At 40.7% G+C, this 25,035-nt stretch overlaps 1 protein-coding gene across 1 annotated transcript in view; it reads left to right on the top strand.

Annotated features, from left to right (window-relative positions):
• The window catches only part of XKR4 (XK related 4), a 228,466-nt gene that overhangs the window by 122,666 nt on the left and 80,765 nt on the right, over positions 1–25,035 (top strand). Inside the window, exon 2 of the mRNA XM_061448472.1 lies at positions 17,908–18,107. Within this exon, the coding sequence (XP_061304456.1) occupies positions 17,908–18,107 (200 nt within the window). The remainder of the gene's footprint in view (positions 1–17,907; positions 18,108–25,035) is intronic.

Raw genomic sequence — 25,035 nt, 5'->3', positions numbered from 1 at the left:
CCCTCTCTGGACATGTTCCAACAGTTCCATGTCCTTCTTATGTTGAGGACACCAGAACTGCACACAGTACTCCAGGTGAGGTCTCACGAGAGCAGAGTAGAGGGGCAGGATCACCTCCTTCAGTCTGCATCGCCTACAGTGTGAGGGGTAGAGCACTGTGCAGAGAGCTCATGGGCTTTCTGCAAGTTCTCCCAGCCTGTGGTGACTCAAGCCCCACTCTCACCTCTCTTAGGAGTTACTTAGCCAGAAGGCCACAAGAAATGTTTGCAGTAAGAGCACACTCTGCTTTTGATCATTAGGTGTGTTTGGGACAGAAAAATAGCATGGGGGACCAAGGGGTGTTTTGTGTGCAGGAGCGACTGAGGTTAGAACCAGGACTTTGTCTATATGGGAGTGGTGGGCATGTAAATTTTGATATATCCCATATGGACAGGCGCAGGAATGAGATACTGAGCTGTTCAACTGGGCCAAGAAAGGGTTTTCTGCAGACTTTTTCAAACTTAATTTTGAAAGCAAATTGAAAGAGTGATGGTCATTTTCTTGACCTAGGGTTTCAGTGCTTCACAGGCATATTATGACAGCCTGCAGTCTGGTTTAGAACATGCACAACAAGAAGGAAGAAGAGGTAACAGCTCTGGGTGTTGCTGCAATTCCGATGTTTCTCATGGATGAAACTGGAGATAACACCGGTTGGTTGTTCCCAGAGGAGTAGTGAAGATTTTCATCAGTCTCTTGACTGTAGGTGCTTAAATTGAGTTGCACTCAACTCTTATGAGCACAGTTGGTTTTTTTTTGTGGATCTCTGTCTTATCTTTTGTACTGAGAACATCATTAGCCTATCTCCACTTGAGGAATTCTGCAAGCTTGTGAGAGTTATATGGAATGAGAATTAGGACTGAATTTTCCTCACTCCTGATGCTTATCATTTAGAGCATTTCCCTCCTGCTTGAAGTGTTTCCCTTTGTCACCAGGATAGAGTTCAAATCAAGTCAAGAAATAGAGATGGATGAAACCCCACAGCTTTGCCTTGAAACAGCAGTTTCAAATGCGAAAAGCTTAACAGGAGCTTAGTCATATTCCTCAGTTCATTAAAATTAATTTGGAGGTCTCAAGAGGATCAGTTGTCTTTATGACTTCTGGCACTCCCTGTGCCTAGTTAAGGTCCACCCGTTGCAAACACAGGCCAGATTCCCAGAGTGCTGAAATTTGTTTTGTCAGCTTCCAGGCTGGCTTGATACACTTGCCCAAGTCCAAAGTGTGAAAAAAACCCAATGTTGAAAGCCAGCTAAGTGAAGGGATTCAGGCTGGCTCATTCAGGATGGTTGTGTTTTGTTTTTTTTTTTGTGGTTGATTTGTTGGTTTTCTGTTTATTTCCATATTTGTTTGCTTTTCTTTTTGAATGGCAAAGGCCACGCTCACTTCTTGCTAATCCGCTTTTCTTTTAAACAAAGAAGTTGAAGCTTAGCTATGGCAATTTAATGCTAAATGCCAGATTCACCCCTGTGGGGGAATGAGGTGGAGCAGACTGAGAGCAGATTGTAGCATGAGGAATGGACTCCATTCAGCCCGGGGAAGTAAAGCACAAGGCTGGAGACCATAGAGGGCACTGCATCCCACAAGGTGGGCTGGCATGAGAAGAAGCCTGGGGCTTACTCTGCCTTTGGCTCAAATTCATGGATTTACCATTTTCATGGATTTAGCTGGGAGAACTTCTATCAGACCTGCCTCAGTTCTTTGTCTTCATTACCCTCAAACAGTTTTGTTTAATCTCGGTTTGCTTCACGGAAAAAAAGTTAGGTCACAAGCACGCAGTCTCCTGTAGAGTGTCCAGCAGATGTATGATAGTACGGTATGGCATGTGAGTGTTTATATATGGGACATGTGTCCATGCATATATACGTATGCCTGTATATAAATCCTCAGCCTGTCCCATGTTATTGATCTGACCCAATATTTAAAGGAAGCTAGAGGTCTCAGTCCTGGTGATTTCAGTAAGAGTTGGGCCTCTGCCAATGCCTTCTGGGAAGTGGTATGTTTCAGTGTTCTGTGAAGATGTAGCTATAATGTGCATTTAACTTAAGGTAATCTGGAGCTATGTTTTGTCAGAAACACATTAGTGAATGGAGTGCACTTTGCAAATAATGAAATTTGGTTGGACCACTCAGTGCAAGGTAAGAAAATCACAGCATATGCTACTAAACCAAAGGTGGAAGTTGAGGGCATAGACTGCCAAGAAACAGTAAATGTATTTTGCAGAAAATCCACTGAGTTTTTGTCAGTGTCTCTTTATTTGTGTGCCATCTCTCTGCAGCTAATTTTCCCATAGGAAGTTGTAAGGTCACATTGACATGCATGTTCAAACCATGCATTCAGGAAGGAAATAATAAGATAAAAACCTATTTGAAAAAATACCTAAATAGTCAATGCAAAAGGAAACCCTTGGCACAGGAAAGGGTTTTCTGCAGACTTTTTCCAAACTTAATTTTGAAAGCAAATTAAAAGAGCGATGGTCTTTTTCTTGACCTAGGGTTTCAGAGCTTCGCAAGTGTATCATGGCAGCCTGCAGTCTGGTTTAGACCTTGAACAACAATAAGGAAGAAAGAATCAAAGGTCCTTGGAGACAGGATTTATCATTAATGTATTTTACAAGGAAAATAAATATTCTTCTGTAGAGATTCTTTTGGTATTTTTTCTTTCATGTTCATCTTGACAAGGACAAGATGGAAAAACAGAATGGATGAAGAAAATAATTCAGAAATATTGCTTCATACCAGAATGTTTTTCTCTTCCTTTAAAGTAATTTATAACACAAAACAAGAGCTTTAACTCTTCAGTTAATAAATAAATAAATAAATAAAAAAGTTGCAGTGCATTGAGTTAAGCAATGCACAGAGAGATCTTTATTATTGTTACATTCCTGGTATAAGTTAGTTAATAAGCAGACAGGAGCCTCTGGAGTATAGTTAGCCATAGTAGACCAGCATGCCAGTTGAAATGCATTTAGATACCTACATTTCAAATGTCAGTGAAAGGTAGGGGGTTTCTAATTAGTAAAAAACGTCGAAATATTTCCTGGGGAAATGTGGTAAGGCAAAACTGCATCCTTGAAGCCACCAAGGTCTTTCCAATAAAAGAAGCTGCCCTGCCATGGCAGTTGGACTCTCTCAAAGTGCTGGATGATATCCTGCCTTTGTCTGCCCATGGCTTAATGTTCTTTCACCTCTGCCTGTGGTTCTGGTGCTCTGTTATCCTCAGGGAGCCATTTCAGCGTGCTAAGATGACAGAAAATTAACCAAAACTGAATGAGAAAAACGGGTAGTTCTTGACCTGTGTGACGCATTGAAACAACTCAGCACAGATTCAGCCATGTTCAGGGGCTGGCATAAGGGAGGGAGTGGGTTTGCACAGCCAGGATTTGTGGAGGGTGGGCATCAACAGATAGATCAATGTAAGCTTCCATATAGCCGTGGCTGTAATTGTTTCTTTTGAAATGGCATTCAAAGCACAGGGTCAAATTTGTTGTGCATCTCTGTAGGTGCAAATTGCAGACACAAGTAAATGTAAGCGCAGAAATGGAGGACAGTAGCAGGAAGTCTTTCAGATCATTATAATCGTCTTCTTGCATGAAGAGATGCTTTGAGAGAGTGAAGAAATGCTGCCAGAAGCAAACATGTCAAAGCCCTTAGAAAAACAATGAAATTGAACACCCTTGGAACCGAGACAATCATTTTTAAAAGGTGCTTCACTTCCTTCGAGTGTTTTTTTTATTTTTTTTTTTTCAAAGACCAGTTCTCAAACTTAATTAGGATTCCTAGGACATAAAAGACCTTCTCTGCCATGGAAAATGGTAAAAAGACATGTAGGAAGCAAATGCGTAACCTTAGCTACCTGTTTGGGGTGACATTTTAAATACAGAAAGTAAAGCCGGCAGAATTATAGTGACCTTTCAGCCTGAACAAATAAAATAACATCTGCCAAATCTAAATGGCTGCCTCTAGCTGTAAGAAATGATATGCATCTTTGAACACTAATACACAGGTCTTTGGTAGAGCTAGCTTTAGTAATCCCAACTAGACCTAAACAATTTATTTCCCAGCAGAGCTTGGAAGGCTGAAAATTCCAGGAATATGGTGCAAGTGACAAGGGACACATAAGACACATAGCTGTGTGTGTGGGGAAGCCACCTGCATAGTCTTCTACAGACTTAACCTATCACTAGCCCCTCATTTTCTTTGCTTCACCCAGGAGGACCTGTTCAGTATATACCTTTATGTTTTCTTTACTCCTCCTTTATGTGCACATTTCTGTACAGAAGCAATCTTCTGAGTTATATTCTCTAATTTCCTCTGGAAAACAAGGGCATATGTGTGGCCTGGGAACCAGCAGCAAGCAGATTGCTGCTAGAAGGAACCTGGTAGGTCTAGAAAGGGAAAGCTTCTCATTACAATATTCTCCACAGGAAAAAAAAAAAAAAAATTTTTTTTTCTACAAGTTTTTTTACCTTCTGGTCTCAGATATAACAGCAGATAAAGCAAGTTCTTAATTGTGTCTTCAAAACTGAGAAGAGCAGTTCATAGATTTTATTACCTTCTTTATCAGGCTTACTTACCTCCCTGTCCATCTTCACCTTACATACTCACTTAAAGTCAGAGCTGCCGCACACACAGGAAACCCCAGTTCTGCACTTGAGTGATTGGTATCCACAGAGGAAGCGAATGTCATGGAGACTAGTATTTTACCTAGCTAACATGAAAGTCATTCAGGTCCCATAAATTGCCACCACAATTAGCCAAAAATACTGAATTTCTTAATGGTTTCCAAAGGTTAAAGGAATTTCATGCAATTTGCTGTCTGAATTAATAGAAATTATTTTTATTTTAAGCAAATAATTCCAAACAGCCTTATAGATATTATTAACAGTAGTATAATTAGCATAATGTTTAACTTCAGTTGCACTTTGGATTTTTAGACCATTTTTATTCACTATGCAATGAACTAGGAAGACAGGTATCACATATTCCTTGGAGAAGTCATAATCTGTAAAGTCTAGGCCAAGAATCAGACTTGTAGCAGGTGGCATTTTGGAGATGGGGTGTCAGTTTGAACAAGGAATTCCAGCTCTGGCACCTGCCATGTGTCTGAGGGATTTTCAGTGGCAGGAATGGGTAGTTAAAGAGCTATCTGCTCATTATACAGATGCTAGAATTGCTAGATGGCTCAGCGGTGATCTTATAAACCTGAAAGAAGGGTGCAAAGGGGGCAGAGCCTGACTCTTTTCAGTGGTGCTCAGTGACAGGACTAGAGGTGACGGGCACAAAACACTAGAGGTTCCCTGTGAACATCAGGAAATAATGCTCTTTGACTGTAACAGTAACCAAGCACTGGCACAGGTTGTTCAGGGAGGTTGTTGAGTCTCTGTCCTTGGAGATACTCAAAACCTGTCTGGACCTGGCCCTGAGCAAATGGCTTTAAATGGTGGCCCTGCTGGACCAGGTGGATTGGACTAGAGGCCCCCTCCAGCCTCAGCCGTTCTATGATTCTGTGATTAACATCGTAATGGAAGGGTGAAGCAGATAACCCAAAGTTTGCCAGTGTCAGTGGACATACCACAGTGAAAGCAGTGTTTGGAGATACCCTTTGGAGCTCTTTTAACTTTCAGTGTGTTTAGGAAAACCAGCAAAGGGGAATATTTCCTGCCCAGATGCAAAGGAATAGTTCTGGATGTCATGTGGGGAGCAAGTTCTCTCTAAAAGTCCCAAATGAGCCTTCCAGCTCTGTCACTTCCCCTCTCACCCTGGTGAGGAGCAGATTGCCCTGTGACTCCTGGCAAACTCCTGTCCAGTTTCACCGTCTTGATAGCACTCCTATGCTACATCAGGCTCTTAATTATACTGACTTTCAGGTGACAGTGAACTCAGACTTGATACTTAAAGTGTTGCTCTTGGTTTATACGTATACATATGACAGTTTGGAACTTCATGTACACAGATTTTGTATTTGTTTAGTTGTATTTGTGGCATTTCTCCACTATGAGAGACACCAGCACAGTTTGCCCAGACAAGTTGTGGCTGCCCCATCCCTGGAAGAGTTCAAGGCCAGGTTGAACAGGTCTTTGAGCAACCTGGTCTAGTAGAAGTTGTCCCTGCCCAAGGGGGTTGGAACCATGTGATCTTTAAGGTGCTCTAACCCAAACCATTCTGTGATTTCAACAGTCTGTTCTCCCAAGTTTTACAAGCCTTCTGTCAGATGTTATATCCTTCTCTTTTGGAATAAGATGCCTTAACTGCGAGAATGGGAAACTTATAAATATGTATCTATATGCAAATATGATTGTGTTTTGTGTGCAAAACTTTACTGATCTTATGCCCAACTAAAAATATTAAAAGATGCTCAGAGGCCAAACCTTAGCTAATTTTTTTCAAGCCTCTGTGTAAAGAGTAATTCAGAGCTACTGGCTTATTTCAGTTTACCTTAAATCATCTCTTAATCAATCCTAAACCAAAGCAAGCCATTTATAAGTCAAGATTTTAACCACTTAAATCAACCATTTAAAATTCATATTTTCAATTAAATGGAGGCAGCTGCCTATGTAGGCTAACTCATATGGATCATCCAGAGTTTTCTAAAGTCATTTTTGTCCTTAAATAGACTTTTTATAGTTGCCGCTGGTGCATATAAATGAATCTTTTCTGAGCTAATAGGTAACATGTAATACGTGTATAAGGCTCTGACATCCGTGACTATTTTGTGCTATCTCTTTCAATGGCCTTTGTGTTCATTTACCCTTTGATTGTCCTTGAAATACAGTATAAAAGACACTGATGTGGTCAGGTCTCTTTTTTCCTGTTTGTCCAGGGAATCTTTTTCTTCATTCTTGTTGCATGGCTGTGTTATCTCTGCCTTATATTCTGAAAAACTCCACAAAAAAATGGCTGTTGAATTCACAGTCAGTCTCAAGCTTTGTTATAAATTCATGTCCCTTGATATGAGCTATTCCTTGAAGCATTTTTCTCATAGGTGTTTTACTATCCTTCAGTGCTTCTTGGGTTTTGAGCTATATTTTAAGATGGAGCTTATATTGGAATTGAGAATTCCAGTTAGACTAAAAATGTAGATCTGTAATGACCACAGTTTGCTTTCAAGTCTTAAGCCTAATTGCTGTCTTGCTAGCTCATGTTATTTTCTCCTTTGGTTTGTGTGTTGCTGCCATCATGTCACCTCTTATATTCCTTCATCTTTTTCTATAATACATTGATAAGGGGCAAACTGGGAGATCTGTAAGTTGGCAAAATTCTCACTAGATTCCTCAGCATCTTTTTCTCACTGACGGCCCTTGGATTTAGCCTATGGGAATTGACGAAGGGCTGAAATTAAAATGTTATCATTTGCCCTAAAGCTTTTCCCCTAGGCAAAACCCAAGCCAGAAATTTTATTCCAAAGATTTCTGAATGCTACATTTGCAAAACACGCAGATACAGTGCATGGTGCCATGTTCAGCTTGTTATACAGGACCATTTCTTTGTGAGACACTGTTCAGCCCTCCTAATACCATTAGCTAGAAACTTTGGTTTTGAATTGGATCTTACATAAAATTCATTAAGTAGGCATTATTTAAAGCACATTCTCCATTAGTCAGGACCACTTATAAGCACCAACAGGAAGTTAGCCTGAATTCCTGGTAAATAACACTGACAGCCATTTGAATATCACATAAAGATCACACGAGCACTGTCTGTCCATATCTTAATGAGTGACTAATCCCACATAGCTTCCTGAGTGCTTGTAGATTGCTCCAACCAAACAATGAGCATTCAGCTTATTAGGAGTTTTATATCAGAGGATTTGCTAATAGCTTTTCCCGAGTACTTCAGAAGAAAAAGCTGAAGCATAGACTGCTATATAAATAGGATGAATAAAAAGTTATTTACAGCATAGATATTTCCAAACAGAATTCTCAGTTGTGTGTTTTCTCTGAGCCAGAAAGAGCAGGCAGGTCCTATAAAACCTCTTATAAGCAATTTGGAAGATTTTTTGGAGGAAGGAAGGAGAAGGTTGGCAATAGTTCATTTTTACTGGTTAGTAGAGGCAGCTTGCTCCTGCTGTTTCACAGTGTGAGATTACGTGCTAAGCCCCCAGAGTGACACAACCCAGATTCATCCTGGCACACTCTGGTGGCATTAAAGAAAGATGTGCATATGGAGGGAAACACATTAGATTTTGTCTGTGGGGATAGAACATAGCCTCTACCCTAGCTATACTCATTCTCTAGTATTTGTACTACTGTTGCTTTTCTTTACTTGTGCAGGCATCTTCTCTGGTTTAAAATGCATTTTTTTTTTACTTTCCTGGACCATGGAAATCACAATTGCCTGTTCTTGTTCTGTGGAAGTTGACACTGGCAAGCTGCTTATTCTGCAGGCAGGTTAATATGCTTAATTTGTCAAAGACATCAGAGAAAGCAATGTGAATAATGGTGTGAAGGTATTCCCTCTTCCAGATGGTGAGTTTTGCCACGAGTTTGAGAGCTCACCTATGAAGGGTTCCCAAACAAAGGTAGCCATGAACTGGTACAGGAATGCTCAAGGTTATTTATGCTGCTAGCTGCTCTAGTGTTCCTTCTCCATGTTGAACCCTCCCTTGTGGACTGTTCAGCTCGATAAATAGCACATGTCCCTCTGGAAATGGTCTGACGGATGCTGGGAGATTCTCAGCTCCCCTAGAAGGGCCTGAGCATCTCCCTGTGTGCAGCATGAATAATAAACACTGGTACCCAGGAGAAGAGCCTGTCTCCAAACTGCAAGGTCTCCAGCCATGAGACACTCGTTTTCAGAGTGTGCTGTTGTACACTTTGCTCCTGTGGAAACTAGTATGTGGTAAGGTAGGAAAAGGGCTCTTGATGCCTAATCCTGGTTTTATCCTTATGAGGGGGATGGGATGCTGCCCATCTACTTCTCCAGAGCGCTGGGAAATACAGCTGGTACCCAAGCTGAGAAGAAGCCAGAGGCACTGCTCTCCAGCTGTGCCCACTTCTTTGCAGGTGGTGCTTACTTCAAGTTTAGTCAAATACACTTGGTATTGGTAGATAGGTGTATCCTTCTCACCAGTGTCGCAAGGGAGACCATTTCCAAGGACTACCATCATAATTCTGTCATAGCTGTTCCTAGGAAGGAACAGGGAAACAATTCAGCTCCTGCTACTGCCCCAAGGGCAGGTGAAATGAGGATGCCCATAATAATAATTATATTACTGTAACAGCTGCATGACTTGGCCATGACTAATTGGCTTTCCAGGGAATGCCCGAAGCTCCATGGGGGATTCTGTACTTTTTTGCTCCCTGATTCTTCTTGATATCTTCAGACTGAGACGCAGAGGATTCAGTTCCCAGGGTGCTCTGGGAGGACTAACCCTCAGACAGGCTTAGAAGCAAATGAAAATATGACATCGGGAGGAAGGGAGGAGAAGAAGAGAAAAAAATTCAGTGTAATCCGCTATTGGCTTGGGGATCTCAACTCTTGTTCCACAGGACAGAGGCAGCCTTCCACTTTGGCATGCTCAAAAGTGTGTAAGGCTGCAGGAAGGAAACTGAAAGAGGACAGCCACATAGCAGACTGTGAATCAGGATTTTAATTCAGCTTTTTGGAGTGCCCTGGCATTTATCAATAAAGCTATGTTTACCTAACAGTTTCAGTTGAGTGCTGCTTCAGGAAGCCCATATGTACCTTTCCGATACAATGGGAAGGCCTTCAGCTTCTCAGAGAACACAGAGCAGATCTCTGCCTTCTTGGGAAGCTGCTTGCCCTCAGAGAACTGGTCTCATGTGGGCATCATTTCCAGGGCTGCAGTCTTGATGATACCCAAGAAACTCCAGTGCTTCCCACAGGTGGAAACCAAGGGGTTTCTGAGGCCCAAAGTGATTTCATCAACTTTTGATGAAGCAGTGGCTGAGGTTAAAGAACATAGAGGTGTGCAGTGCCATACAGGAAATGAGAGTGTAATAAAACTTTCTGGTTCTTCTGCTGAACATGTCTAAATGGCCTTGTCCCCTGATTGAAACAGGAAGGGCAGCTGTCATGCAGCACCACTGGCAATGCCTGGTGAAGATACTCTGAGATACAAAGCTACAGACAGCTGCAGCACACTATGAATATATGTATTTTTTTCATGTCACTTCTTCATTCTCCTTTTTAATTCTAGCCCAAAGGTGACAGGACAAAAATGCACTAATGTTTACTCATGATTAAGTATCGGGACAGCATCCTGAGGAGCAGCAGCCAATGACTGTATGACCCATGACAAGGTTAAGCCATCCCTGTCCCTGCCATGACACCATCAGCTGCCCACCCGACGGATCCACAGTCACCAAGCTCTATCTGCCCTGGAGCACTAACACTACAGAGGAGAAAGCTGACATGAGGATGAGTACCACAGACATGACAGGGGCAGCCTGGAAGTATGGGGAGTCACAGGCTGATCGGGATGCCACCGGGCTGACGGAGAGCCCTGAGAGGCAAACGCATACTGGGAATACCCCAGTTTTGAAAATAGAAAAAGGGAAATGATTGAACTAAATGGGAAACTTGCAGGGGTACTTCTGTGTGACGTGGCAGCACATGGCAAGAGAGATTTGTTTCCTGGAGGGGGCCTTTGCCTCACACAGTGTTGAATCCCACTGTAGCCTGAGCAGTGGGGCCAAGCAGACGTAACCTGCAGGTGAGAGGGGCTGGTAGGAGAGCAGGGGGCATCAAGGATTTCTTTAGATCACCCTATTTTCTCCTCATTAAACCTATACCTAGTCCAACCTGGTCCTACCTTCTCCCTACACCAGTGGTTCACATACTGGAGGTCTGTGGTTTGGCCATGTCAGGAAAGGAAGGAAAGTCCTGGGGATGACTGGTTACATCAGGGAAATCTAGATAGTAGCTAAATTCAGAAGCCTTAAAAATTTAGATGACCATAAAATGCTCTGTAATACAACTTCTGGCTGTTTGGGAAGGATCGCCCAGTCATGGAAGATGCTGGGGAATGCTTTATAGGTATAATGAAACAGATGTAATTATTTTGTTTATGCTCATAAAGTGGCTTGCTTTGTATTAAAGGAAGTAAAGAAGATATTTCTCTGATAACTTAAATACTGCAAGGGAAAACTAAATACAAGTTGGGTTTTGTTTTTTACCTTGTAATGGAGGTATATTCTGGAAATAAGTCTTCTAACGTCTCTTATGATGAAATATTCCCCAGTGGGATCTGTATTCACATAGATCTCATCCCAGTGACACAGATGAGGATGTTGCACCCATAATTTAAAGTAAATTAAGCCCAGACTTTTGGCTGCTGGTAAATTGCAAGAACCATGCTTGGTTGGACAAGCTTTGGTCACTGCTGTGCTACAGAATGTATTTCAGTTTCCTTTTGCACATTAAACCTCAATACTCTCATAAAAAAATAATTTGATTAGAAAATTAAAAGTTGGCTGCTTGTTCCTTCCTAGGAAAAGGCATTAAAACTGAAGGGATTTGTGCATTTCTTCAGAACAGAAAGAGTAAACTTTAGCATGTACTGAAGAGGAAAGAAGTATTCCTGCTAAAGAAACTTTGAGTTTTCTGAGTATTCCAGCACACCTAATAGCAAGACACACAAGAAGCAAAATAGAACAATCTGTTGTTTTTTAACACAGCAAATACTGTTGAGATACAAATACAGTTTAAGTTTTCTCTGGTAGCTAAGCAACAGAAGAAAATACCACTTATCTGAATTGCTGTTTATTCTACTGGTTTTTAGCTCTGCAGTACTGATTTTTATTCTTCGCACCTGAGACACAGAAAGAGCAACTGTTTATGGTATTACTAGATTGTTTAATGTACTGTTTGATACAGGGGTAAATTAGACATCAGAATAAATGTCTAGGACTGCTACAACTAGCCGTTAATGACTTTTGTTCTTCTTGCAAATGTTTCAGTAGATTATGTGACATAAGCAAATGACTTCTACTGACTTTTACAAGGACATGTAGTGATGGGACAAGGGGGAATGGCTTTAAACTGAAAGAAGGGAGATATAGATTAAAGGAAGAACTTATTTCCTATGAAAGTGGTGAGACACTGGAATAGGTTGCCCATAGAAGTTGTGCATGCCGCATCCCTGGCAGTGTTCAAGGTCAGGCTGGGTGAGACTTTGAGCAGTCTGGTTTAGTAGGAGGTGTCCCTACACATGGCAGGGGGGTTGGAATTGAATGATCTTTAAGGTCCCTTCCAACCCAAGCCATTCTAAGATTCTGTGATTCTGTGTGATTTAGGCAATTGTAATAAACATGGACTACATGAGGCATTAAATCAGAACATTTTCATTTCTACAAAGAATGAAAATGGTTTCTCATTCATATGTATCATTCTAAAGACTTTTTAGACAAAGCACATGGTAGCAATGTAGTTCTTTGACACTCCTAAACTGAAGATTTTTTTTCTAGAGCTGTGTATATTACCGTCAGATGAATGATTTCATTAAGGTGAAAATCTTTAGCAAGAAGTGCTTAAGCCATAGTTAGACTGGACTTGCATATGGCCCTGAGCTTGCATATGCACATACTTGGGCACGCTGTCTAAATGAAAAACGATTGAACATAACTCTTCCTAATCTCCACAATCTCAATTTTTAGCTAAAGATTTGAAATAAATTATGGGGCTGGAAGAAAAGAAATAAGGGCAAATGGCAGACTTTGGGATCGAAGCCCAGAGGGGCTCAGAAGCCTGAAAGATGTTGACTGAGCCAAACTATATGCAGCAAGAACAGTTCAGTCTCACTCACATGGGAACAACATGTCCACCAGTAATCAGGATTTGGTTTCTCTGTTCCACTTATCATTAGCCCCAGCTGTCTGTACTAAAAAGAATAGCGTCTGCAAAGCATTTCATAGAGAGAAGTAATGAGCATAAGTGACACCCAGCTACTATAAAGTGAACTGGGTAAAATCCCAAGCTCTGTTAAGTCAGTGCCAAAAGCCTTTTCAGTTTTAGTGATACCAGCGTATTCACCAAAGGCCTTTTATAAAAGAGTGGATAGTAAGGTTGTATTTAGGAGCTGGGGAAGAGTTTTTTATCCACAGATTTAGGACAGAATATCACATTTCTAAGGATAAGGGAGAAAAGAGTGAGATTTTTCTGCACATAAGAAAAGGAAAACTTATCCCACCATGAGTTTATGAAATCTCACCTGGATTTGAGTCTGCTAAGTAAAAGCTATACTATACCTTGATCCTTCAGGCAGGTATTAGGTTGGTCAGCTGCCAGTTCCCGGGGAATGAACCTTCTGAGATCATTTACATTCATCCCAGTTAATCAATTAATGTTTGTAAAGCATTTTAAACTTGGAAAGCAGTCCTATAAATATTTGGTATTATCATATAATTACACTACCACATCTCAATTAAATGCACAATTGGGCGTGCTTTAATTATGCAATTGAAGTGTCACTAGAAATATTTCAAATGTAGGTATCAGTCTGTGCTGACCATCCTCAAGATTGTATGTAAACCTGAAGCAAAATGAGAATTCTTCACTTTGGAAACCCTGGAGAGCCACTGTCTCATCAGAATTAGTATCTTTTTCCTGAGAACCAGAAATACTTTTTTTTCAAGAGCTACAAATACAGGTAACTTTTTGCTTCTATTTGACTTGCATCTTCAACACCTGTGGGCAGTGCAAGGACTAGCTTGCTTTTCTGTTTGTTTCTTACTTTACTGCCTTCTCTCATTAGTATAACAGAAAAAGAATGTCACTAGTCATCTTGTCTCAGATCCATATCCTTTGGGGTTATGCATGCTCAGTTGTCTTTATACTGTGCTATATAATGTACTGAAATAAAATAATTACATGCTGAAGCATTCTCCACTTCCTCCAGAGGGCAGAAAAGACCTTAAGCCTCAAATCGTGATACCTATGTTGCCATCTGATTATCAGCAATATAATTGCTTCCTACTCCATTGATGTCATTCTGAATAGTAAGCTTGTTTATATCAGCATTGACAACCCAAGTAATGGTCTCTCTTTAGAAAAAAATAAGAGGAGCAATTTTACATTAATAAGATTTTATATTGCTTTTTTCATAGTGCATTTCACAGTTCTAACTTTAAAATCTTTGGAAACTCAGTTACTTCTAAGCTTTTCTCCACAAACATAAGAGCTATGAAATTATGGATTTTTGGGGGGGTTGACTTTTCTATTTTTTTTTTACTTTTCTAGTGAAATCAGAAACATTAATGAACTCTCTTGATTTATTAGATGAAGTAGTGGCATTACTAGATGGCAGTAGTGTTACCATACTTCCCATTCCTCTTTTTTTTCCTCTCTTTTGGTGTTCTGACTTCTTCACTCCTTGTCATTTCTTTTGATCCCAATTAAATACTTTCTGGGGAAATGGATAGTCAGTTTCTGTATATTTGTAAAGCACCTCTAGAAGACTGTAGGTGAGGCCTCTGGATGCAGTCACAACCAAGACAATAACATACGCATCTGGTATTTCAGCTTCATTGGCATCAGTTTGCCTTACAGTGAACCTAAGATATTTTCCAATGCAGAGCTGTTATTATTTCTTCTATATCTTTCTGGAATATCTGTACACAAGAGTCTCAACCTAGAGTCACAGAAAAATGTGAGTTTCCACCCAAATGATACCAGAAGACCAAAATATAAAATCTCTTTAGGGCAGGAACTACCTCTGAATGTGTCTGTATAGCATATGCTAACAATAGGACTCCAGTGAGGGTGTCTAAGATGAAATTACATAATGCATATATATATATAAAAGGGAATGTGTCATTACTGCAGTGTTAAGCTATATTTGGAAACCACAACAAGAAAAGCACTTTCTCCTTTTAAGAAAGGCACTTTCTCCTTTTTTTTTTTTTTTTCTTTTTTTAATTCTATATTACTGGGGAAAAGGTGTCTTTGATATATGAAGCTTTTTACGAGACCATCTTTCTATTTTAATAACTGCTAATTTGCACACCTAACATCAATTGCTGGTGCAATTAATTGTGGATGTAAATGAGAATGTTTAGCTGTCTAATCACCTGATTGTGCCTATAAATCAGTGACATTAATTATGTGTGTAAATGCTCATTTCAACCTGCAATTAATTTGGCCAAAATTGATAGGACAGAAAGAAATACCACTCACTGTACCCTGAAATTTGGTCCCCAGTGCATTAAAAGAGAAAGTATCTTCCTCCTCTGCCTCTTGTGTCTAAACTGCAGAGAGATGAGTAGGCAAAGAGCAATGATTCCCTTGTCCCCAATAACTCACTGCCACTGTTTCACGATAAAGTGCAATGGGAGAGGAAATATTTCCATATGGGTTCATTAATCACAACATATTTGCCATGCACAACCACTCTGCAGAGCAGGTAAAGAACCCCAGGGGACCTTGCCTGGCACAGCAATAGGAAAAGTATTTTTTGCACAAATGCTGTAGAACTCAAGTTGCAGATGGCTCCACTGGCAGAGCTAGAGCCTTCTGGCACAATCCTAGGCAGCCAAAGCTACTTTAGGTATTTATAGCAGGGGTTAGTGATATCTTGAAAGGAGGATGCTGAAGATGCTTTTGTGCTTGCGCTATGTGCAGTATTCCCAGGTATGCTCCTTGAGAGGACATGTGAGGCAGGCCAAACCAACCCCACCCAAACCAACCCCACCCAAACCCCAAACTGCAGAAGTCCTACCTGTCCCTGTTGTGCTGCAGAACTCTAATGAGAGGTCTAGGAACAATTAAACTGATTGTGACTAAGAACCTGAGGGTCCAATGGACCCCATTAGCAGAACTGCACTGCAAAAGTTGCCTTTCCAGCTCAGTGACTTCTTTGATATCTGGGCAGCATGCCATTTCACTTCAGTAACCCTGAGGACACTGGAAAGCCCCTGTTATCCCATCATATTCTGACCCATTTAGAACTGCTCAGTGTTTTGCATGAGAGGTAGGGCTGCTGTCTTGTTTACTGTTACCTCTGTGGTCTCGCCTCCGAGTGCTTCATTGCTGCTTCACTCCCACGTGGGACTTTCATAAAATTCAAAGCCACCTGGTGTGATTTTAATTTAAATGTGAATTTAATGTGTTTTCCTTTTATATTGCTATGATGTGCATTGTCAAGAGAAATGCTGCAGTCTCAGATCTGGCCTCTCAGCTGTTTCTCTTTGCTACTCCCTGGGGTTTTTTTGATGCATATTTCTGAGTAAAGCCGTTGCTCTGTGGTGGCATGTGCATTGGGTACAAGGGTTCTGTGGGTAAAAGCACAACAGTTATTCTTCAAGGGGACAAGTGAGTCTTGAGCTGTTTGCCAGTCAGAGGTCAAATATGTTCTCAGAAGCAGAAGATACCTGCAGTTACAGCTAAACAAAAGAGGGATGAAAGGTTGCATGCAGCCTATATAAAAAGAGATTACACAATTCACCATGCTCCACCAGTTATAAAGAGCATTTTAAGACAAGAAATTGTGAAAAGGAGGATAAATACTGAAACATTAGATCTTAACCAGTTCAATGGCAGAGGGGGTGGAAGTAAGTGATCTTAAGGTCCTTTCCAACCCTGACCATTCTATGATTATATATTGCTAGTGGTTAAAATTTGCTACAAATATTCTTATTAGAAAACATAATTTCACTAGGAAAAAAAGGTGCTTGATATCATGTCAAAAAGATCAGAAAGAAATGCTTTCAGGACAAGGATCTGAAAAACATGAAGAAAAAGAGATTCACATCAGTTAGTACCTCAACAGGGCATCATGTTAGGATGCAGGACATCCTGACACAAGACAATATCTTAATCTTCAGAATTTTTCATTATGTGAGCCTTTTTTTCAGCCAGCCTTAACTAGTTTTGAACTTAAATTGTAGGAGCCTGGTGGGAGCCTAAAATTTCTGACACAGAATAACAGACAGCAGATCAGAATAACAGAGCAGATCAACAGCCACCCAGAGCAGTTGTTGTGCTGTAGCGCAAGTGTGTCATCGGACACCACTTCAAGCTCTTCAAAGGTCATGAAAAGAATCACAGCAGATGGGTAGCTTGGCCATCAGAAGACATACCATGTTTTCTAAAACCACACATTGTTCCTGCACCCACTGAAATCTATTTAATTTGCTGAACGCTGTTTGTCTCCCCCTAGTCTTGCACAGGCCATCAGAGCTGACGTGTTTTCTGACCATTACTTCTCTCAACTGCTGGTTACTACTGCCAGCAGCAGCAGCCTGTTGGGCTCCTGGCTTCTGCTTCTTCTCCCTGCTGCTGCTACATGAGAGCTATCGTAGTGAGTCATTTCTAATCACCAAGGGAACCCACAATCACATCTCCGCTCCTCCTAAAATAGGAACTCACAGCTACATCTCCTCTCCTCCTAAAATAAACTATGAGAAAAAGCACTATATATTTGGCAGTATCTGAAACATGATATTCAATGCATTAGGTGGAAAAACAGGACAATGAGCTCAGCCATAGTAGAGCCTCAGGCTAAGACCACCCCTGGCTTGCAGTGCAGGTGGTCTTCCAAGTCCACATAGAGCTGCTCAGAGAAGAGTTTTTTGAAGACACCATTGCAGAATCAGCCTTTTTCACCCATTATTTGAAACACCTGAGGGAGGCCACATGATCAACACATGCCTTTAATATTTCAGTTCAGAAAACTGAGTTCTTAAATACTATTTAATAAGACAATGCTAAGCTTTTTAAGTGTTTTTTATGAAGGAAACTGTCTTCAATGTAGTTTACTCTCATTATCAACTATTATCATTGCAATACAATAATTCTTTTAAATAAATGTTCATTATTTTTAAGTACATTGAAAAAATGTTGGCAATTTTCAAGCAGAAGTGTTACCTGTAAAGTCTCATTCTGCATTTCTATAATGTCTCTCTTTTATTTCTAGGTATTTCCACACAATATACTTGGGCATCCGGAGTCGACAGAGTGGAGAGAATGACAGATGGAGGTTTTATTGGAAAATGGTGTATGAGTATGCAGATGTGAGTATGCTGCATTTGCTAGCCACATTTCTGGAAAGTGCACCACAGCTGGTCCTGCAACTCTGTATTGTTGTACAGACTCGTACACTCCAAGCTCTCCAAGGTAGGCAGTCATTTATTCTATTTGTTTTTTATCATTTCAGGAAGATATAATTTCTATAACTACGTATTTATCCTTCTTTCAAACTGCTGTGTGCCTTGTACTCCTGACATAAGACCAGATCTTGCCTTCTAGCTGCTATTAAGCTGTTAACAATGACTCTGTCAGAAGCCTGTATTGTTGGAGTTTTAGGTTTGTTTTTTTTTATTGGCCCTGGGTTGTAGGTAGGATTTATAATGGTTTGTTTTCTGCATGTGTTTATAATAGAAGAGCTCTTCTGATTATCCACTGGGCCAATGTGAAAATTGCATCAAACTATTCCTCTTCTCCCTGTGCTGCTTTCTGTGAATGTGCAAAACCTTCCAAACTGCAGTAATGAGGTTCATGTGGTATTATGCAAAACATAAAATGACACACAGGAAAACAGCTATTCTGTGAAGAAAAGGCCAGTGTCTATGGAATACCTGTCCATCAGTTCTCTGCCATGTTTAGCTGAAATAATACAAGTCATCATCTGAGCATTACAATAATTCTCATTCCTTCAAAGTCTGAGTTTCCTTCTAACACTTTCAGCAAGCATGATTACTTCTTTAGAATGGTAAATGCATGCATATGGCCTGCCATAGGGTTTTGTCAATCAGTGATACAGAATTTCTCCTTTTCTACTGCTTTTTTGATGCTACTTTTGTCTACCTGACAGCTTTCCTTTTGTATTGCACCATTGTTTTGCCTTATGGCTGCACCTGGGCAGAAATTATTAGCAAGAGAATGAGGTGAATGAGAACTTGGGATCCAGAAAGTGAAAAAATGTCAGGAGGTGCAGAGGAATGAAGAGAGGAGGGGAGAAGGAGTGGAGGGAAAGAAACAGGAAGGAAATGCAGCAGTTTTACCATTTGTTTTTAAGAAACAATTTGGGCTGGCCACTGTATAAGATAAAATGGTGACAGCACCTTGCTCCAAGAAGTTAGAATCTTATGAATAACATTCAGCAACACTGACCAGGTGAAAAAGGACTAGGAAAAAAGTGGGTAACTGTGTGAAGACCTTCTTCCAGGGCAGTTTCATGAGGATATATCAGAGGCTTTTCATTTTCCTCCCCTTTGAACTGCTGCCTGGTAACAGCTGCTCTGCTTCCTGTGTTTTTTGGTCTTGTTTCTTTAGCTGTAAAATTCTGTCACCTTAAGGGGAAAAGAAAGCCCAAGTTTCTTTTTTAATTAGCTGGGGCTTCGTATAAGGAAGGTTGCCTAAGCACTTCCTACAGCTATTTTTCAAAATGTTGCTGTCCCACACCAACCAGTCTAAACTGTTATCATCCAGGAGAAGGTGTCATCGCTTCAAGAGGCTTTGTCCCCCCAGAAAAAGAGAGTCCAGAGAGAGGCATAAGAGAAGATCATAGCCAGAATACTGTATGGTCAGCTGTAATTTAGCTATCTTCATAAACTATTAATGCAGAAGGCCTCTTGCCCTCATTTTAGTGTGGTAACAGATCTGTTTATGAGAAATGTGGCTGGTGAGTAGGCACTAAGCCTGTGATGTACTCTGCAAGTGGTTAATTAGAGAAAACCTGAAATACTTCAGTTTAAAAGGCAAAAATAGTTCCCGAAGCCTGCAATCATCTCTGTGAAATCTATGTATCAGAAACCAGAAAGAAATAAGCTGTAATTATGGATTTCAGCTGAGAAGGCTGAAAATATTTACTTGTCTTCTCTTCCCCCATTTTATTCCATCATTCAAAGAGAAAAGGCTCCATTAAAAAAAAAGGCAAGAAAATTAAACAAGGTCGTAACATTTTCTTATTCAGTAGTACCGTTATATTCTCCTGATGAAAGCTAATATGTACATTGCCAGCTGTGAAAATCCTTTTTCCCTTTCCACTCCTTTTTTGAAGAAATGGTGAGGATAATGCATCGCACTATAGGATGGTAGATTTGCTGTGAGGTTGCATAAGGAGAGTATAATTTCGTTCAGTGGCATCATGCGACAACTGGGTGTTTTAAAAGGCCTGGCCATGAGGTATATGCTTCACCTAGCTGTCCACTCACTGAGCCTGTTATAGAGATTTCTAACATGGATCAATAAACAGAGCGTTTGATTGATTTTCTTTGTTTAGAGAATGCTACTTGAGTTTTATTACTGTTCTTTTATTTCTCTGTCCGACAGGACAAAGTTAGCGTGACAACTGAGAAATTCCATCACTAGTCCGTGTTCTTAAAAGTATAATTCCATCACAAACCACAAATTTGGCATGGGAAATGAATGATACTGGAAATGTCTTGGTCTATAAGCAGGGTATTTCTAATATCAAGGCATTAATGACCACAGGAAAAACTGTTAAATATTTTACTTATGAAGTCGTATGTCTTCCATTCCGAATGCACCAAAGTAGCATCATTCCCAACAGGAGAATGATGTCAATGTGACTGAAGATTCCCTGTTTTGTACTGGGTGTTGGTGAGGTGTGGATTATTTATTATTTCAGACCTTAAGCCCTGATAATCAAGGTAAGAAATAGTTACTGTCATGAACATACGTTCTTATGAAGATCAAGAAAAATATTGCGCAATGTTTACAAATCCTTCCCTCTCAGTCTTCTATACACTGCAGTGAGGGCCACTTTAAACCGCTTCACTTTTAGTCTTCCATACACTGCAGCGAGGGCGACTTCAAATGCCCAGGGGATGCACCACAAGGATCCTTTAGCTCTTGCCTGGGCTACCCAGGCATGAGTTTAAAACCTGCAATGTAAACTTCTGTCAAGGGTTGTGTACCACTGTACCACGACTGCTGCAACAGAACATTGCTTATGCAGGAGGCCATAAACAGTCATTATGGAGTGTCAATTCCAAACTGCATAGGCACCCAGAGAAATCTGGGTACTGATAAAACAGTATCTAAACTGTTATCTGAAAATCTGGTTATTCTTTAAGATTATGTCAAAACTGGCACCATTAGAGGCAATGTTCTTTCTTATTCTGTTCACAATTTGCAATCAGGTCCCTCTTAGTTTGCAAGGAATGAAATGGCATATGGGGGAAACTGATGATTTCTCAATGCTAGTTCCTCAAAAAGACAGCCAACTTCAGTATGATGCTGGACTAAGCTGGAACTGTGCTAGCCCCCGTTACCTCCACCTTTTCCACCCTGGTAGTTTCTTTGAGCTTGAAGACATGTCTACTCTCTAGAAGACAGATGTGCCTTGAAAATAAGTAGCTCCTCAGTCTTTTCCTCATGGGAGTCTGTTTCCCTTCCTTTCTTTTCATATGCTCTGAGCACAGCACTTCCACAGCAGCTTCTCTGCTGAGCCAGCAGCACCTCCAAACTGCATTACTTTCTTCTTTTTTTGACTTTTTTTTTTTTGTTTCTCCTCTCCTTAGTTACTCTCTAGGAAAGTCACATCCTAAGCAGCTTTGGTGGGAGTCACGAGCTGCACCAATCCTAGGTGGGAACTATATGAGGCAATGAGGCATGTGTGGGAAGCAATGGCAGAAAATCTGCTGAAACTGATGCTCATCCTGCATCCACCTGTTTGCATAAGGGCATATATGTGGACAAAAGTGTCTGAACAGGCTGCAGATGAGCTAGTTCAGCTACTAGAAACAGTCTTTACAGCAGTAGCCTGGAGGCCACGGTGGGCTAACTGAACTCGTGCCAGCCCACATATGCCAACTGCTTGAAGTTCCTTGTGACCTGGGCCCTTTGTCTTATGCTTTCAGTTCTTCTCTGAGGGCTGGGCAACTATGTCCTGCACTGGATCTGCCTCCAAGTCACAGGGAACTGAAATATCATAGTTGAAAGTCTTTGGATTATTGGATTACCCCAATAAATTCAGAAGGCTGCAAGCAATTCCCTTAAAAATGCCTCTGCCCTTAAGCCAATTAGTGAATAAACTGTAGTTTCACAGTCTTTGCCTTAAAAAGCAAACACTTCCACAGTACACTGCCATAGACTAAACATTAGGCATGTTTGCTGACACAGTAAGCTCAGTCTAGCGGCTATGAGACCCTTCCTTGGTTGTGTCTGGACATCCGTCATAATGGCCACATCTCACTACATTTGCTCCTGTGGTTCAAGAGGTCTTAGGGCTGACAAAGGGATAGACAGACCTGGACTGGCATGTTGACTCAGTGGGGTTATTCCACAGTCACTTGAAGCCTGCTTAGTTGTTGCCTTCACCTGAAAATCTTTGATTTATTCATGGAAAGTCCTGCCAGCACCTCACCCAAACTGCATGCTTCTGTCGTGTCACTGGCATTCCCATGGCCATACACTGGGTCCCTCAGACACTTATTCTCCCCATTGCTAACTTGGTTGAGGCTCAGCAGGAGCCAGCTGTACTCCCCAGGGCAGCAGAGTGTCACACAACTGGCAGTGCCAGCCCTGGGGAGGCAGGGGCGACCTGGCATCAGGGTGGATAGGGAAGGTCAGGCCTGTCCCTTTCTGTCTCACCTCAGTTTGGAACCACACCTGCAGACTGGCAGTAACCCCCTTGGCACTCTCCTTTTGCTTCCTTTGATTTTCCCACTTTGTCATTGGATTTTAGAAAGATTTCTCATCTTGAAATTAGTAAAATCCAGCAAGCAAAAGCACCTGCTGATGATCTGATTGGAGAGAGACTCCTATCAGTTAGCATACAGTTACCGTTGTGTTATTCAAGGGCATGGTACTCTAGCTGCTCGTAGATGAGCAGGTTGACAAGATTATTCCCTGGATTTACCACAGATTTCATTACTTATTCTGTATTAATTAATATATTGTTTAAATTATAGATTAACTTCTCATTCCTGTTTACTGCATATTATGCTGGCTAGTCAGCACTTGACATTTTTTTCTTCATCAGCCCCTGGGGTGGCTTGTTCTGACTTCTCCATACAGTACTATTAATCAAAGTCTTTATCAAAGTTTAATCAAAGTCTAAGTAAAGTTTCTACCATATAAAGCTGCAGTTCTCAGTGTAGACTGACAGTAGTGCAGCAGCCAAACGAGAACTTCAGAACAATCTATAAATTCATCAAGTCTCATTGAAGTCACCACATAGCACAGGGCTGCTGGATTCTGCTGAAACTGCATTTACCCAAAATCTCCCTGGCCAACCATTTTCCTATTTTCTACCAGCTCAGATGGAAACTCCTACACTGCTCATACGCTGCCAACATGCAAAAGTTCAGAGTGCCACCAAGCATCACTCTCCCTCCAGTCCTTCTACTCCAAGCAAATTGCTGTTCCTGCCTGATCTGAGCAAGAAGTTCAGACTTGCTATCGGTTTATGACATGGCTGATAAGTCCTAACTTTATCCGGCAGAACAAAAATTATGTGTTAGCTACTTCATTAAAAAATCATCAGGCATCAGGAATTCAAGCTCTTTTTATATCAGTGCAATAAACTGAAATACATTTAAGCCTTTACAGTTCTTTGTGAGGACAATGCTATGCTTTTACATGGCGTTTTTTGTTGCATTCACAGCAATTTTGGATTGCTCTTCAAAGTGCTGCCTACATTTGCAGTGGACTTTAAATAAAAATTAAAAAAAAAAAAAAGGAATTCTGATGTAAAATCTTACACAATTTGGTGTATATTTGTATGGAAATAAGGTGCAGCACTCGAGTTCTGGGCAAGCTGCCACTGCTTTTCTCTGTGTTGCCAAGGTTCTGCACCACTGCAGTCCAGCATCCAGCCTTTTCAGAGAGAAAGAAAACCAAAGCAAGCAATAGTCACAGATTATGCCTGCAACTTGGCAAAACAATTTTTCTGTGACAAGGGTGAACAAATATGATATACAATGGAGTAAATGTGTCTCCTGCAAATGACTTTTAAACTGATCTGTATCTGCAAACCTTAAAACGTTACCTTGCACTCATTAAGATAGAGCCATCATATTAGCACACCCTTGTTTCTGACAGAACAGGATAGAACTTCCTGAAGGCAGTCGTGTCATATAATCCATTTCATAACCTAATTACAATCTTAAAACTAGTTATACCCTTTGTATCTAATATACCAGTTAGAAGTTTAATTCTATGACTGATGGAGACCTGCTGCTGCTGCCCTGCCTTTTTAATTTCATCAGCAGTCTGTCCCTATTTATTCTTGTGCTGTCCCTGTTTTTACACTTGTTCCCTAAGGAAATTAAGTTCGTGTGATTATTTAGTCCATTTCTGTCCTTCAGTCCTCACTTTTAAGAACTTCTGATCCACCGCACTATTTATTTCAATCAAATATGAAGGAACAGCCAACATCTCAAACATAATTATGTTTCTTTAAATATTGAGAAAAAAGCAACTGAGTCAGAGGGAAAAAACAACACAAATGAGAGCGTCCACTAAAAAGAAAGGCAGACTTCAACTGTTATTCTTTTTGTTAGACAGCAGGCACCAGCCAAGCCAAATGTGCATCCTTCCAGAGGCGGCTTTGCACTGCTCTCCTCTGCCCAGTGGGACTATAGTGATAGGCAGATGGACTAGGGAATAGGGGATACTTTGATGGGAAACTACAAATCATTCCTCCTGCAGCTCATTCTCTCATCTCATGAGAGGTTCTGCGTTCTCCTGATTATCTTCATAGACTTTTCCTTCATCAGTTCCAGTCTGAATTCATCTTTGATGAATATGGATGACCAAGACTGCACAGAGTACTCCAGATTACATTTCTCCAGAGCTCTTATATTACTCATGGCAATATCTCGCTAGGTATGATTGTAATTCCCAGTTGACTCAGGCATTGTGCTGGTTAATCCTAGTTTTTTCATGATCCTTTAAAACACACAGGCTCTTCTGGTGCCGTGTCACTCTGATGAAGCTTCAATTACATTAAAAAAAAATAATTATTAGGAACTGAATGCACGTAATGAAATTTAATCTCATTTTTTCTTATCCAGCCTGCAAGGTATTCCTGATTTTTTCACATATCATTCTCCTTTTCTAAATTGATAATGAT

This window comes from Pezoporus flaviventris, unplaced genomic scaffold (assembly GCF_033815535.1).
Source record: "Pezoporus flaviventris isolate CSIRO_AGI_PZ_B2104156 unplaced genomic scaffold, CSIRO_AGI_Pfla_v1 ptg000007l, whole genome shotgun sequence".
Taxonomy (NCBI): Eukaryota; Metazoa; Chordata; class Aves; order Psittaciformes; family Psittacidae; genus Pezoporus; species Pezoporus flaviventris.
This window is presented reverse-complemented; position numbering and strand designations above follow the sequence as displayed.